The 17679-nt window shown below is 38.3% G+C and overlaps 1 protein-coding gene across 7 annotated transcripts in view; it reads left to right on the top strand.

Moving 5' to 3' along the window:
• LOC131050968 (uncharacterized) overlaps window positions 1-17679 on the top strand; it is an 86206-nt gene that overhangs the window by 22653 nt on the left and 45874 nt on the right. For all 7 annotated transcript variants that reach the window (XM_057985305.2, XM_057985300.2, XM_057985293.2 and 4 more), the window contains one exon: window positions 12834-14298. In XM_057985305.2, coding sequence (XP_057841288.1) covers window positions 12834-14298 — 1465 coding nt within the window. The remainder of the gene's footprint in view (window positions 1-12833; window positions 14299-17679) is intronic.

The following is a 17679-nucleotide window of genomic DNA, read 5'->3' as shown; positions in this document are numbered from 1 at the left end:
CGCATCTGGAATCGAAACATATGCAAGTGAGCCAAAAACTTTCAAATGACTGATCCAGGGTTTGCGACCAGTCCAAGCTTCCTCAAGAGTCTTCCCTTTAACAGCATGGGTGGGAGACCTATTAAGGAGATAGACTGTAGTAAACACTGCTTTTGCCCAGTACTTCTTAGGAATATTTTTGTGTTCCAACATAGACCTAGCCATTTCAGTAATGGTACGGTTACGACGTTCTACAATGCCATTCTGTTGAGGGGTGTATGGTGTGGTTAATTGACGTTTTATGCCATGTGTATCACAGAAAGTGGAGAAAGCAGTAGAACAAAACTCCCCCCATTATCAGACCTAAGAGTAATAATAGAACAACCAGACTCTTTTTTCTACCAAGGTCTTTGTTGACGTGTATTTTGTACACAATCATACACAAAATAAAATACCTAAAGGCATCTTATCCTCTCTTGAGAAAATAGTCTCTAACTGCTGAAGATCTGCAAAAAGGATCAGTTAGATGGACTCCAAGGTTCTTTTAGTGGGGTCTCCACGTGTGGACAAGCTTTTTTAGTGGTATGATGTGATTTGCTGTTTCCTCCAAGGCGTCTTACGGATTCCAAAGGTTTGAAGATTTTACTAATCTAAAAAAGGAACTTCAAAAAAAAAAAAATGGCAAAAGGACAGGGTTTAAGGAAGTCTAATCTAGCCTAACCCTATGAACGACTTAGCATGAATGAGATTTGGCAAGACTCAACCAACTTCAATTTTGCCATAAGGTAACAACTCAATTGAAATTAGTGCGATCTTCTAAGGTAATATAATGGTATTCAATGCATCAAAGACCAAGGACACTACTACGAAGGTACATATCCTAGATGCGAAAATGCTTGAAGGTTAAGGACTCAAAATGTTTTCCAGTCGACCACGCAAGGCGTTCCTACAATCAGCAAGAAGCTAGTGGTTTGGATTGCGAATCCTACCAAATATCAAATCTCACACTTAGCCTTTCAAATTAACAAACTACTTTGATTGAGCGTGATTCAAGTACATCCAACAACCATGAAGATAACTTATGAAATTTGCAACAAAACACCATAACTTCAATATTTTATTGATTTCCAAGTCATCATATTCAACAATTGCTTGAATTTCTCTCTTCAAGACTCAATCTTGCTACAAAATAAAAATTGCTTACAACTCTAATCTCTCTATTTCACTCTTATCTGACTATTCGACTATTAACTAACACCAAATGAAATGAAAAATGGGGGTATAAATAGCATCCCCAGTTACAATGAAAGGTCCAGATTGAAAGTAAATCAATGGATAAGATCATGACACCTAAACCCTAATTAGGGTTTGTTACAAATGACCTCCTTTTTACTGAATAATATTAAATACATAGCCAAATATTAAATTTGGCACAAAAATCTAGGAGGTATCAACCAATGAGAAATAAGATGTCATGTCATCTGTAACAACCTTTCATTTAGAATCTTATTCCCTTTCCAATTCTCTTTCTTAGCATATGCAATGAATTTTGTCACGATTCCTTCGATTTCTGTGCTTGGAATCTCGGGAAGATTCTTGATACTCTCTTCTAAGTGGATAACCTGATCAAATGCATCTAGAAGAGCTGTGTCCCAAGTAGGTTCAAGTTCCTTTGTTTTATCAATCAGGAGCATGGTGGCATACATCTGATCATACTGCTCATCTGTAACATCTGCGTCCTTGCGAAAGATGATCTTGATTCTATCCTCAAATTCTTGTAAATCCACATCTGTCTCGACCTCGATCCTTCTGCCAAGAATGGTACGAAGTACCTCAAATACTCTGTCCTGGATCGGATTGATCACCTCCTCAACTTGACCACATCTAACACTGATGTCCTCAAAGAGAACACTCTTTATATGGAGTAAGGTTGACCACTGAAACAAACTGTGAGAATCACCTTCTAAGATCCTCTCTTGTGCTAAAATTCTTCTGGATGTGTGTCTTATAACTTTCAAGACAGGGATGACAACGTCCTTGGTATGGGTAAATGCAGCTACTGTTGCCATCAATCTGTGAATAATCTCAAGAACTTGGATAGCCTGATGGGTGATCTTCGACATCCTTGTAACAAACTCAATGGCCACCGTGTGAGATCTATCCATCCAACTACATGTACGCTGGACCATATTCCTGAATCTTTCTGCTTCATTGATTGATTGAAGGGGCAATGCCTGCAATGGTGATCTAACTGGATCCTGACGTCCCAAAGGTTCATTGATGTGACTGAAATATGTCCTCCATGCACCGACCTCTTTCTCAAGCTTTCTATTCTTTTCTACTTCTTCTCTAAACTTGTCCTTCAATGCCTCAAATGTGTCGGTGGCATCATCTAAAGTCTGCTCTGCTGTGGACGGTCCTAACTCAATAGTCTGTATATGATAGTCTTCTGCTAGGATCTCACCCTCATATTTGTCTGCTACCGGTGTAGCTATCTGCAGTTTTCTAGATCCAGTCTCATCTCGAATCATCTTGGACATCTTTGTAGCCTTCTTCTTCTCTGTTGTCATATGTGAACGTCCAACAAGGCTCTCTAAATCAATTGCACTGTCTTCGTCCTCAATTACGATCACCTTAGTCAATCTTTCCTTCAACCAATCTGGGATATTTGATCTTGTCTCTTGAACTTGAATCTCTTTATGTACTATTTCTTCTTGTCTGGGAGGAGATGTCACTTCATTATCATTATCTAAATCATAGTCTTGGAGAGATCCATCGGATGAAACATGCTGTGCCTGTCCTTCTTCCTGTCGGTCATTCTGTACCATCGATTCCATGGACTCTTCCACTCGAACTGTTCTATCCTCTGGCCTGGAAGAAGTACCTGGTGTTTGATCTTTGTTAGCACCTTGCTTTTTCTTGGAAGGCTCTTTCTTTTCTGATCTTTCCTTTCTCTTCGAACCTCTCGAATGGAGATTGCCCTCACTGGCACATCGAAGGTTACCTTCACCTGAATTCCTAGGATTAGGATTGCCTTCACTAACTCTGGCTCCACCTTCGGCTGGCTTTTCTTCCAAAGTAAAAGACATGGCTATGCCTTGTTCTCTCAACTTCTGATGCTGAACGTCTACCCATCTGCGAGTACAAGACAAGACTGGTGCCATCAAATCATCTAAATCCACGGCCTCGGGCTCATTCCAATTCAAACTTATTGTTTTGCTTTCTCTATCATATGAAGATTGGATGTGCCTGCCGTTGTCCTGAGCTTGGTCGGCTACTCTGTAAATCTTACATTTCCTGATGAAATCCAAAGGCAATCTAGAATGTATCTTTCGTTTCACTTCGAGATCATCTAGGAGATTCATCATAAAATCTTCAATCTGGTACTCATGTCTAAATCTTCTACCGACCGTCTCCTCTAAATGTCCATGTGGATCAAAACTATTCCTCCAAGCAAAAGATGAAAAAGGATACAAGGCTAACTCCTTCTCTGCGTCATCCATGGCTAAGACATTAGGACATACCTCAACTGAATTACCCAAAATAATAGGTACCTAAACTCCATTCTGATGTCTGTGTCTGAATGCCTTCACATATGCTGCCAACTGCCTTGTTACTTCAAGTAACACAATTCTATCTGTCGGGTACCTCGGCAACATGTATGGAGGTAAAGGACATCCATACACTCTAATATAAGTGAACTTGGGAAACTGAATGAACCAAGCACCGTACCTCTTGATGAACTCCTGGGCATCCTGAGATAATCTGTTGTGAATCCCTCCTTGCAACGTCCTTGTGATGTTCATCGTGAAAGTATCATTGATTAACTTGTAGTTCTTCCCTGGCGGATGATGCAAGTAGGTATAGGATTCACAAACTCTGACCTCGCCGGGTCCTCTTCCAATCACTCCCCTGTGAGGTAGTCCTGCGTACTCAACGCTCCTGATTAAGGCATAGATGACGTATGAACTCATGTGGAAGGACTTAGTAGCCCTGAGTCTTCTCAACTGTACGTCTAAGCAATGGCTAATTATCCTAGCCCAATGTATTGTACCCTTTCCTTGAACAATCACCTGGATGAAGTAAAACATCCATTTCTCAAAATAGAAGGCATGAGGTGCTCCTGTGACTCTGTTGAGCATGGTGATCAAATCTCTGTACTCCTCCTGGAAATCAATCCTGTGTGGTGTGTTCGGTACTTTGCTCAGACGGGGACGACTCTTGAGTAGCCAGTTCTTGTTGATTATGCTTAGGCAAGCATCTGGATCATCATCATACACTGATCTGGCTCCTTCAATGCTCTTGTATATCATGTCCCTGTGCTCTGGAAGATGGAAGGCTTCACTTATGGCTTCCTCTGAAAGGTACGCCAAAGTGTTTCCTTCGTTGGACACAATTGTCCTGGACTGCGGATTGTAATGACGGGCACACTCGATCATCAACTCGTGGCACTGAATGGCTTGAGGAAAACCGGCCGCCTTGATGATGCCACTCTCTATTATTCTCCGGGCGACAGGTGATGGCTTGCCGATGTAAGGGACCTCTCGGAACTTCTTTGTGCTAAAGTTCCCCAAGTTGGTATCTCCAATGTTGCTCCACTTGGACACGATCTTGGTCTCCACTTCTTCGGTCTTCTGATCTTCTTTCATGAGAGCCGAGCGACTGGTGGATGCTCCCGCCTTTGGGGTCGCCATACCTACACAACATTTCATTATAAGAAATAGATTTTGCAATAAATAACGTAAATAAGAGAGATAAATTTTAGGAAACCTCATGATAAGTCTCTAGAGTTATCATTTCCTAAAATACAACGATTGAGCTAAGAGATATTCAAGGATCAAAATTTCAAAATTTGAAATATGACGATAAATGAATAAAGCAATAACAATTAAATCGCCATACCTCGATAGAGAGCTAACTCTAGAATGCAAAAACAAAATTTGCCTAGGCAAAATTTGAGGTATAAGGTAATCTTCAATATGATCTCCTCAAAATTGACTTCGCCACCTCTGGAAAGAATGTGATCTTCAATTATCGCCTTGGACGTGGTCTCAAATGGATCTTCAAATTCGTACTTTGGCGTGGTCTTCAAGTTCGCACCACCTTTTGATTGCTTACGCCACCTTGGATGGAATTCGCACCTCTTCAAACACACTTCGCACTCCACACAAGATGATACTAGCGCCACCTTTGGATGAATGAAACTCGCGCCACCTTGGATAATATTCGCACTATCTTTGAACACACTTAACACTTTCCTTCGTCTTCCTTAATTCGCATGTAGAGAGGTAAAATAATGATGTGAAAATAATAGTTCTCACCCCCCTATATATAGCGCTCTCATCGATTTATCCCTTAGGCCGACTTGATAAAATATAACAATTTCAAACGATTTTTAAATGATTTGCAATGACATAACAAGGCCGACTTCCATATATGAGCGCTCCAATTCGACTTTTATTAAGTAATTAATTAACTATTAATGCCTTGCGTTTTTTATTTGAGAATTTCGATTTTAAATAAAGGCAAAAATAATTAATAAAGATTAACGCCATATTAAATGCCAATTAGAAATGAATTTTCAATTTTTTAAATTGATTTAGCATTTAAAGCAAATTCGAATTGTTTTAATTTGGCGCCAAAAATATGAAAATAAAGGGACGTACCTCATCGCTCTGGTCCCTTGGAGAGGGACAGGAGCGATTCACCATCTTTGGCATGATTTTTGCGTTTTCAACGTTCAACTCCTTCATTTCCACGTTCCAAATCGATCATCTGGTGGTCCTTCGAATTTGAATTTCATTCTTGTGCGAGCAAGTGCATCTTATGACCATCATCGCCCTGGTCCCTTGGAGAGGGACAGGAGCGATCCTAAGTTTTTAGCTTGAAATTCTCCATTTTGGTACGATCCTCTCCTTGTATCATCTTCCAAATGCCATTTAAAATCCTGTGCGTCCTTGTCTTGACGTGACTTTCAAAGAATGTCATGTGTTTTGTCTAACATCGCCCTTGTCCTTTGGAGAGGGACAGGAGCGATCTCCATGTCTTCACGTTCATCTTGTATCTTTGACCTTCAAACCTTCATTGTAAGGCGAACAATATCATTGCTTGTGTCCTTTGTGCTTATTCCATTTGTCTTCATTATGTGTTTGGACGTATTAAAGGGACCATCGCCCTTGTCCCTTGGAGAGGGACAGGAGCGATCTATTATTTCTCCTTGATCTTGGCGACTTTTAAACTTCGATCTCCTTTGCAATGTCCTTCAAACGTTGTCCTTCGCACTTCCTAACCTCGCTTCGCCTTGATCTTTGAAGGAACGTGGGTGTTTTGATAGTATCGCCTTTGTCCTTGTCCAAGGGACAGGAGCGATATGGAGCTTTTGCATTATTTGGCGATGTTTAGACGTTCAAAACCCTTGCGAATTATCTTCAAACGGTGCCTTGGACCTTGCATAACCTTGTGAATCTTTAACTTAGCTTAAACTTGAAGCGAAACAAGGAATCCAAAGCAAATCGCCCTGGTCCCTTGGAGAGGGACAGGAGCGATATGATCCCTAGGTCCATTTTGGTGATTATCTAACGTTTGAAATCTTCATGCATCACCTTTCTACCCTTCCGTGGACCCTCTAATACCTTGCGAAATCTTGTCCTTACGTAAATTTTGCCTGAAATGGTTAATACATCTAACATCGCTCTGGTCCCTTCCTGAGGGACAGGAGCGAAGTTCATCATTGCGAGCTCGTTCTTGTTTTTACCAACTTGCAATTATCTTCATTGCATGAAATGACGTCCTTTAAGTCCTCTTGGTAACTTAATATTTGCTTGTCCTTTGAAATCGATGCCTTAATGGAAATATCGCTCTGGTCCCTTGGAGAGGGACAGGAGCGATATGGGTCTTAGAGTGCACGTTCCTTCCATGTGATGACCTTTACAACCTTGCGCTTGATGGAAATGTTCTAAAATGTCTTCGCCACCCTTCGTCTTGACTTGGATCGGCTTTGAACTTTGGAGGAACGACCTTGAACTTGCGTAGGAAGTATCATCACCATTGTATCGCCCTGGTCCCTTGGAGAGGGACAGGAGCGAACTTGCTCTTGTGGCCTTCATTTCACTTTGTCACCTTCCAAATTTATATTCAATGGATTTGTCATGCTCTACTCTATTCGCCCATGCCTTGACATTGTTTGTAATTTTGCAAAAAAAGGCAATTATATCAAAAATCGCTCTGGTCCCTTCCTGAGGGACAGGAGCGAACTAGGCATTTAACACTGGTATGGACATCCAAAAAATCTTCAAATTATATTCAATGCGTTCACCTCATGTTCCCCCTTTGTTTTTGAACGTAAACTTGCCTTGACCTTTGTCTGGATTTTGCAAAATGAAGGAAATCGCTCTGGTCCCTGGGAGAGGGACGAGAGCTACAAGGTACCTCGCCCTGGTCCCTTGGAGAGGGACAGGAGCGATTTAGTCAATATAGGTCATTTTCCTTCGTTTTTGCATATCAAATTATATTCATTTGGCAAAGTATCTTCCCTTGGACGTCCTCAAATTGTTAAGTTTTCAAAATCTTGCAGGGACAAGACGAAATTTGATTTGTAGCTCCGGTCCTTCACTGAGGGACAGGAGCGATTTTCCTCCTGGAGGCATTTCTGTGCTCATGAAAATCTTCAATTTATATTCAATGGAAAGATCTCGTCGTTCTCCATCACTTCAAACGTAAAATTTGTCTAGACTCTACAAGGATGATGAGATATTTGAGATTGAGCTCCCGTCCTTCACTGAGGGACAGGAGCGATTTTGCTCCTACAGGCCAAAATAACAAGATTTTTCACATTTTAACACTTCACGAGGCGAAAACAAATCAATTCCAATGCCCAGGATCAAAATTCAAAAAAGTCAAAATTTGGTCAAAATATTCAATCAGACAAAAATTCATATTGACGGTCAACACTTAGACAAGTTTAAGCTCTGCATGAACATTCCAATTGAAAATTAGACCATTTTGGCGAAATCATTGCATTCAAAATTTGCATTCTAGAAAAAAAGCTCAAAAGCTCTCAAAAACGACTGGATTTTGGCTTGAAAAGGCAAAATTTAAAACCCTAAGGCTTGGCCCTAAATCCAGACAACTAACTGACTAACAAAACCCTAAAAACGAAAGCGAAAACGAGCGAAAAAACAAGCAAAAAGAGGGGGTCCCCATTTGCGATGGGGCGATGTGTGAAATGGTCACAACAGTCTTAAATTTCTAAAATACAGGAAACACATCTGATTTCTGTCTAAGAAAGTACACCCACATCTTACGAATGTAATCATCAACAAAAAGTAAGAAATACCTGCACCCAGTAACAAAAGTAGTATTCATTGGACCACATACATCAGCGTGGACCAACTGCAGTACCTTAGATGCTCGCCATGAGTCACCATCCTTGAACGGTGTCCTGTGCTGCTTCTCAGCTTGACAAGCTTCACAAACTCGCTGATTCTGAGTTTGAATTTCAGGTAGGCCATGTACTAAGTCTTCCCGAACAAGCTAGGGAAGATAGTGAATGTTCAGGTGACCATATCGCTGATGCCATAGACGGGTTATAGAGGAGGATTTTGCTGCGAAGGCATGCTCAAGAGAATCACTTGTATCCACAAGTCTGTAAAGACCATGATCCTCAATACGAACAACAATTGTAGTGCGTGTCACATGATCAATAATAGAACACTTATGTGCAATGAAGATGACATCAAGCTGATGTCGCATAATTTGACTCACAGAGAGAAGGTTCAGTTCCATGCCAGGAATGTAGTACACATTGAGGAATATGAGATTCCTCCCACTAGACTGTATCTGAACGTTGCCCTTGCTGACAACTATATACTCCTCACCTCCTCCAAAAATAACTGAATCAGTATAGGGAGTGAATTCTGTAAACTAATCACACCAGTGAGTGAAATGCCGAGAAGCACTAGAATCAATGTACCAAGCAGAAGATTTCACATGGTCTGTAGGTCTTTTAGCCATGAAGGTAGACTCTTTTTGCTCTGTGTGCTCAACGACATTGGCCTTAGGCTGAGACCCTCCCTGCTTTCGCTGTTTGGAAGCTATCTGATTGCGACAATTCTTAATCAGATGGCCATATTTGTGACAATAATTGCATTGAACCTTTTTCTTTTTCGAGCCCTTCCTGTGATTGACTAAAGCCCTTCTACTGAGAGGATTGAGATGACTGATATTTGCCTTTATCCTTGTGAAAGTATTTGGCTGCAAAGGCTTGCTCAGAGGAGGATGAAGTGGCATTGCTACCAAATTGTTGTTTCTAGCGATCCTGCTGTAGAAGTTTGGTGCATAATTGGAAATTTCAGATCAACATTCGTAGACGTAATGTTGAGAGTCTCTATGAAGTGCTCATAGGATTTTGGTAGGATTTTCAGGGTTATGATTACCATATCCTCTTCCTCCATTTTCCGACTAATAGCTTTGAGCTGATCTCGAATGTCCTTTATTTTTGTGAGATGCTACTGTAAGGACATGCGTTCATCCATCATGATGGAGAACAACTGGTTCTTTAGAAAGAACACTCGGCTTTTGTTGGATGTCTCATGCAACTCCTTCAAATGCTTCCAAATTTCTGAGGCTGACTTGTTAGAAGGAATCTGAGGTAACTGGTCATTTGTGACAGAGAGCTTGAGAAGCACAACAACCTCTCGATTTCGGTCATCAAACTTGTCCTGATCTAACCCGACTATGGTAGGACGAGATTCTGTTCCCAAAACAAGATCATCAAGGCGACGATATTCAAAAATAGTCAACATGCGTTGCTTCCAGGTGTTATAATTCTTGCCATTAAATCGCTGACTGCCTTCCAACATCAAGTTGGTCAATGATGCCATCTTGCACGTTTCCCAATGCATGGAAAATGAATATCAGAGAAGAGGCAATAGCACGGAATACAAAGCGCAAATCCCAAAGCAGAAAATAGAGGCAGATACAGGTACAAACTTCAAAAAAATCATGAAGTACGGCTGACATGGATTTAAAAAAAAAATTTCGGCTGATCCAGAAAAATTTGAAGACAACCTAGAAAGCCTTACGAAAATCCCAGAAAGAATTTGAAATCAGAATTGAAATCTGCTGGCACGAAATTCGAGGCACAAAAAACGATGCACCCACAAAATCTGAAAACAACCCAGTTGAGCTCTCGAAAAACCCACCAAGAATCTGCATTCAGAAAAAAATTCGACTTGATCTGAAGGGTAAAAACCCTAATTGAAAATGCAAATTTCTGTCCAAAAATGGCAGAAAAAAAATTTGCAGGTGGAAACAATCGCGTCACGCGCAGAGGATTAATGGTGTCGCAGTAGAACAGTAGAAAAAACTGCCTGGAAGAAAACCCTTCAGAAAAAAATTTGAATTTCGAATTCTGAAAAAATCGCAAGGCCTAGATTTGTTTTTTCACTGTTGAAAAATTTCATTCGAAATTTTTTATAAAAAACAAAATTTTTCTTTTTGCTCTGATACCATATTATGGGGACATAATGGTAAAAAATTATTGTTGTATTTACAAATGATCATGAAGATCATTATAAAGAATTACAAAGAAATACAAAATAGAAAGTTTCTAATAAGAAACTAAAATTACAATATATTACATTATTGAGCATTAATAACTTAGGAAAATATAATATTAATAGTTTTGTCATTTTTTGGTAGCTATTATTAAAGATAAAAACAACTTGTGGTTATAAACAATAATCACCAAGTTGGTTAGAAACTAAAAACAACCAGGTGTCCAAATTTGGTAGGTGAGTTAAATGATTGCATCCTACATTATATATGCGTTAAATGCTTCGATTTATCCAAGGGAGAACTTGGGATTTGATAACCAATTTGGCTGCCTCATTTAGGGGGTGAAAATGCTATATAAACAAGCCTTAAGGTGGTAGTCAGTGTGTGTATTTGGCAAGAGTAGAAAAAACATTGTTTGCAAGTGTTGAAGGATTGAAGATAGAGAAGGAAGGAATGTATTTAATCTCGACCTTGGGATTTGATAACCAATTTGGCTGCCTCATTTAGGGGGTGAAAATGCTATATAAACAAGCCTTAAGGTGGTAGTCAGTGTGTGTGTTTGGCAAGAGTAGAAAAAACATTGTTTGCAAGTGTTGAAGGATTGAAGATAGAGAAGGAAGGAATGTATTTAATCTCTATTTTGAAGATAATATAGATCTTGGTCTCTCTTCTTGGTGGAGTTTTTTGTTGAAAGCGTTTCTAAACACTATGTTAAGTGTTTAATTCTTCTGTTCCATATTTTTTTGAGTTGTTGATTTCTTTTCTTGCAATCTCCATTTGGTTATGCATTGGATAAAATCTTGAGCAGTAATATCATTTTGCTGAAATGTTTCTTATACCCTTGGCATGAGAAACATTTCTTTTATCAGGATATCTTGAACAAAACATGAATTCAAACCCTAGCAAAGTCTTTTCCAGGAATATCTTTCTACACTTTTACAGCCCAATTGGTACCCATCTAAATCCCTTGTATATAACTTATAAGGCCTTATTATCTAGTCCAAGGTGTGTCTTCAATTGTGTTGTCAACTTAAAGATCATCTTCAACATTATTTCCCATTATCTAATTTAAGAATAGTTTGCACATATAGCTCTAAGATGAATGCTTAGCTTTGACTTGTGTATTTTGTGAATTATTGTTTTGTTTTCTGATATGATTTTTGGGATTTGGCCGTGTCATTTTGATTATTGACCCACATTTAAATATCTTTCTACACTTTAACAGCCCAATTGGTACTCATCTAAATCCCTTGTATATAACTTATAAGGCCTTATCATCTAGTCCAAGGTGTGTCTTAATTGTTTTGTCAACTTAAAGATGATCTTCAACATTATTTCCCATTATTTAATTTAAGAGTAGTTTGCATATATAGCTCTAAGATGAATGCTTAGCTTTGACTTGTGTATTTTGTGAATAATTGTTTTGTTTTCTGATATGATTTTTGGAATTTGGCTGTGTCATTCTGATTATTGACCCACATTTAATGAATTGTGGTTCAAACTTCACGATAGCCCATCTCTCATGAGCATGAATGGTTTTAAAGCACAATATTTGGTGGACCATAACATAAGTGAGCTTGATTACAGGAAACTATATGGTTAAGCACACTTGAGCATCACCTAAATGCAGTGAGTTCCCAGTGAATGATTTTTGCCCATGAGAGATAGTTTATTGTGAACCAACACTTATGAAATATGGGTTAATGTAGATTGACTTGAAACATGGCAAATAAGTCAACTCACTAAGGTGATGACACTTGTACGAAAGTAATTTGTTTTGGGCACATGGGTTTTACAGATTACAACAAATACATTTGGAGCAGCCTATATTATGGAATTTACATGATACACATACTCACAAAATGAATCAAATCAGGGGGAATATTATGGAACATATGACATACACCCTAGTAATGTGAATGCAATCATGGGGAGTAATTGAAGAGGGGCGAAGTTGAATTCATATGAAAGATTATGTTTAATTGAGTTTTGTTGAATTGCACATTTTGAAAGAAGATATAGATTATCACATAAGATGAGCTAGTTTATTATTTTATGTATACACAATGCCTTAGGCATGCTTTTTATGGCCTATGGCACATAACATAATGTATTTTAGTGTTATGTACTGCTTTGCATTATTCGTCACAGGGCATAGAATATGTTGTTTAAATTTCGAGAATAACAGGAAGTGATGTTCGGTTTTAATAAACATTTTATCTTGCTCTATAACTGTAATCTATATTGACCATTGTGTTGTTTCTAAATAGTGAAAACTAATATTATAATTTACACAGGCTCAAAGGATTATCAGTCTCTGTGGTTGGGAACCAAGGTTACTTCCTTACATTGTTGATTGTGAGGATTACTCAAGTGAGATTGTTAAAGAAGCATCACCGCGCCTGTCCCATGCTCATAGTCCTAGTGTTCTTCTTCGTTCCAAGTCTCGAGCAATTGAGGTAGCAGAATCACCAATAAACAAATATGCTGGCCTTCAGGAAATGCCTGACCCAGCTTCCATTGTTCTTGATTGCACTCTTTGTGGAGCTAGTGTGGGAATGTGGACTTTCTCTACAATTTATCGGCCTTTGCAGTTAACATATGATTCAGTTGAATCACAAAATTTTTGCAAAAAAACAAATGAGAGTGGAGTGTGTGGTTTAAGTGCAGCTAGTTGCATTGGTGGAATTTCAACCAGTGAAGACAAAGGCAAAGAACACCTTGATGATGTTGGTGAAGGTATGACTAGTACCTGTCAAAAGAATGCCTCAGATGAACGAGTTCTGGATTTGAGCCTCACAATAGCAGGGGGCCTTCCACCAACTAAACAAAATAGCAGTTCATTGCTTCCCTTGCCTTCTATTACACAGTTTAAAGCTGGGTTTCCTTCTGGCAGTGAAGTTGGCGAGAGGGTTACATCCACTGAATCACCCAAAGCTCAGGAAAAAATGCAATTTACCAGACAGCATGGCAACTCTGTAAACAGCAGAAGAGACATTACAGAAAGCATAAGTATCAACAGAGAAGGGATTGACACTGCAGGGTCATCAAAGCGTAAGAGAATTGAAGGAAATAGATCTGAAAGGGTCAATGATACAGATGGCAACACTAGAAACAAACGAAAGCGTGATGGAGCCATCATTGGTGAAAGGTGTGTTCAGGAACTTGGCAGCAGTGAATACCATGGATTTTCTTCTGTAAATGCAGTTGATACATGTTACCGTGATAGGAAGGAAAATTCAACAGATAGTGTAGATAACATTCCTCACTATTTGTGCAAGAGTGATGAAGGCATTGAGGAGGGCACAGGAACAAATATTGCAACCTTAAGTACAGGTAGAATAGGTGGTACTAGTGTGGGCATGAGTGTTAATGCTACACAGATTGATGCTCATGGTGAAGTTTGTGGAAATGACATTTCAGTGAATAGAGCTGAGAGTAGAGCAGCTGAATCTGAAGTTCTTGTGGAAACTGCAAGAAGTGTACAACGAAGTGAGATTGTTTCCAGGGGAGACAAACCACATAATGTCAGTATTTGTGAAGATAGTCAACATGCTTTACTGGTAGATCAAGCTGTGGCAGACATTACCTCAAGTAAAGACTCTTTAGCTAATGGAGTAATCATGGATTTTCGAGCTGGAGGTGAGAGATCTGAAGTGTGTGAGCCTACAGAGGTAAGTGAAAAGCAGGAGAAATCTGATTCTGTGATGCCTGGACCTCACAACTGTGCAAAGATTGACGATGTTGTTATTTCTAACTCAGGTAAGTTAATATTTCTAGAATCAAAATTTAATGAATGTTTTAAGCATATGGGGATGATGAAAACAAGATCGCATTTCAGAGTTTTCTGTCTTCATTTTTTTCTTAAAAATCGTTTTATAAGCTTCTGTAATTGTCAAATTAATAACTAAATCAAAATATTTATTAGTTGTCACTTAGTTCAATTAATCTACTATGAGACTGACAAGTTTAAGGCTAACTAGGAAGTCTTGATATTCTTCATATGCAAGATTTTGGTCAAGGTGGTGTTGAAATTTTAAATTTAAAAAAATGGCATTTTGGTTCTAGATATTTGCTTTTTGACTTTTAGAATCTGGAATTGAGACTTATGCTCTTTGTGATATTTGATGCTGCTTTTTACATTTGGGTATTTATTTGTGTCAATGTAAGTGTTTCATGTTATTAGAAGAGTTTTCTTTGCATGTTTAACTTGTGTTGGGGAAGATTTAGATCTCATAAAGATGGACCTTTGTGATTCAAAAGGCATAAAACTATAGGCTAGGGAAGGAGAAAGGAAAAAATGAAACTATGTTAATGCCAAGAAATGATCAAAATAGGTCTGTGGGATTAATAAGGCATAAGGTGTTGAACTCTTTCAGAATAAAACATGCACAAGCAATTTGTTTTGTGACAAGGGAGCAATGATTTTGCAAAGTCCCTGAGCTACATTTTTCAGATTTCAGAGCCCCAATTTCACAGATTTAATAACTAAAATTTTGCAGTTCGTAGAGTCATGATTGTTGTGGATTTTATAGCCACAATTTTAAGATCTGGGAGATGAGTTTTGACAGTTGCTGGAGCTTTGATTTCACATTTCCTTATCAGGGTTTTTATAGACTCATAGCAGGAAATAATCCTGTTGGTTCACGACTCATGGGAATATGGAGGCCACACCACTGTTCTAGAGAGGATAAGACTTGAATTATATGACCAAATTTTGTTGCTTTAGAGTCAATTACAAGTAATGGATAATGCCTTGCAGAATTCAAGCACCATATTTAGATTCAATAGTTGAAAAATTGGGAAACTTGAGCGTGATGTCCCCATCTAAACAATCAAAACATGATAATTCCGCTTTAAAATGGAATTCAATAATAATAATACAATTAAAATATAAAACTATATATATAACCAAATAAATGAATAAAATGAACTAAATAAAAATCTTAATAATAATATTAAAAAAGATTTAATATATAATTTATATTTATTAAATATTAATATTAATTTCTTATTTATCAAATAATAATATAACTTTTACAATATTCTATTATTGACAAAAAAACCAAAGTAATTAGAAAACAAATATAATAATAAAGAAAATTCAGAAAAACAACTATTCAATAAAAACAATAAAATAGCACTCATCATAATCAATAAATAAAGTTGATTATTAAATCAAATATAAATAAACTGCTGTTGTCAGAGATTGTTCCCCCACAGTAGACAGTGATATTCAGTAAGGTAAAACTAATACGAATTAAATAGTTTTAAGTTTTAACTACCTATTTTCATCTCTTTCAACTAATCGATATTATAACATTAAGTTGTAATGATCAGCACTTTTATCCTCAATGTAATCACAAACTATCAATGAATGGACAATCAGTAATAGGATTAATATCCAACTAATAATCATAATAATATAGTTCGATCATATATGACAAACCATTCCATATGATTAATAAGCATTATGGAAGGATCTTATCCCCGAAAAGTCTAAATGACATTGTCTCTTGCTACCGTTTTGTGGATTAAGAGAACATCGACATATCGTGGAAAGAAAATATCGCATCGACGTATGATTAGACAGAGGTGATTAAGAAAGCAAAGAGTTGTTAAGACAACTATATCAAATTAACCGATGGTCAAGGAAGAATGTGATTGCTTAAGGAGAAACATCACAATGAAGAAGCGTATCTCTAGTGAAGCAACCTTACCATCATATATATGGAGGTTAGGAATGGGGAGTGCTGAAGGTTTCTGGCATAGGATATTATCTCTTATTTCACCCCTTGGGGATAAAAAGACATCGAATATACACCAGCAGGTGTTGTGGAGTTAAACAGAGCGTTGGAGTGTACAATATATTGAAGATAGACTATTCAAGGAAAGGAGAGCTTATTCTAACCAGGTATCAAGATCGGCTATAGAACAAGTTCGATATCAGGAGGATGGCTGCTTTAGTCCATGTCCACACTCTGTCCCACATGACATGGGTGTAAAATAATCAAAGGAATTCTTCAGGAGTCATCCAGCGTTAGCCTATTACGGCAAGCACTAGATCACTGCCATTACAAGCATCGTATCAAATTAGAGGATCGGGTCTGGTCGATCAGCAACAGTCAAACTTACATATACTCTAAAGGAATATATCAGGAATATTACACACTCTCAGTTAGTACCAATATCATGTGTACATTTGTAAAGTAATATCAGGAATCACAGTTAATACATACATATTGTAAAGGTTAAGATCATATTCATAATAAGAAGATCATGGATGGGTCTTCGATGGGAATCGAATCAGTTGCAGATAGGTCGGAGGATATCAATAAAGCCATCTGAGATATTAATCAATATATAATTAAAGATGGCAAGATAAAAGGTTATGTGCAATGAGAGATTTCTGAGTATATGAAAAACAGTATATAATATAAGAGGAGATAGTGAAGAGTTCTGAGGAGATTGTAAGAATTTTAGAGCAATTGGTAAGGAGATGGTAATCAGTTTATGGGAGGTTCATGTAATAGAATATTAAAATAATGTTAATTTTAGTATTAATGCTCGATAGTGTATATTCTATTTTAGTTAGATCTTCTTCGATCTTCTCAGCAGTTTCTTATTAGAAACTTGCTATTCTTGTAAATATCCTTGTATTATTTATGAGCGTCTTGCTCATTCTGTTAATCAATAAATTCTTTGAAATCCATTGCGTGTCTCGCATTGTTTTATGGTATCAGAGCGGTAGTGATCTTGAGCGAATTTTTCCTTGTAATTCACATTTTCGTGTGAGGACCTGTAATACACATTTTCGTTTGAGGACCTATAATTCACGTTTTTGTGTGGGGGCTATCGCCTGTTTTTTTTGTGCGTTTGTGCTCGCACTGTAACTCTCGCGCGACCTGTTTTTTTTGTGTGCCCACACTATAACTCCCGCGCGAGCTGCAGGGTCGTCGCGTTTCTCTTTCGCGACCTGTGTTTTTTTCGTGACCTGCAGGGTCGTCGCGCTTCTCTTTTGCATCTTGTGTGCGGCGTCGCAGACTTCGAACAAACTCCGGTGTCGTCTCCACCGACGTCGCGACCTGCAACAGACTTTGGCATTGCGCGCGTCTGCAGACTTCAGCGTCGCCACCTCCGGCG

Source organism: Cryptomeria japonica, chromosome 2 (assembly GCF_030272615.1).
Source record: "Cryptomeria japonica chromosome 2, Sugi_1.0, whole genome shotgun sequence".
Classification (NCBI taxonomy): Eukaryota; Viridiplantae; Streptophyta; class Pinopsida; order Cupressales; family Cupressaceae; genus Cryptomeria; species Cryptomeria japonica.
The sequence above is the reverse complement of the archived record's forward strand: the minus strand, read 5'-3'. Positions and strand labels throughout refer to the sequence as shown.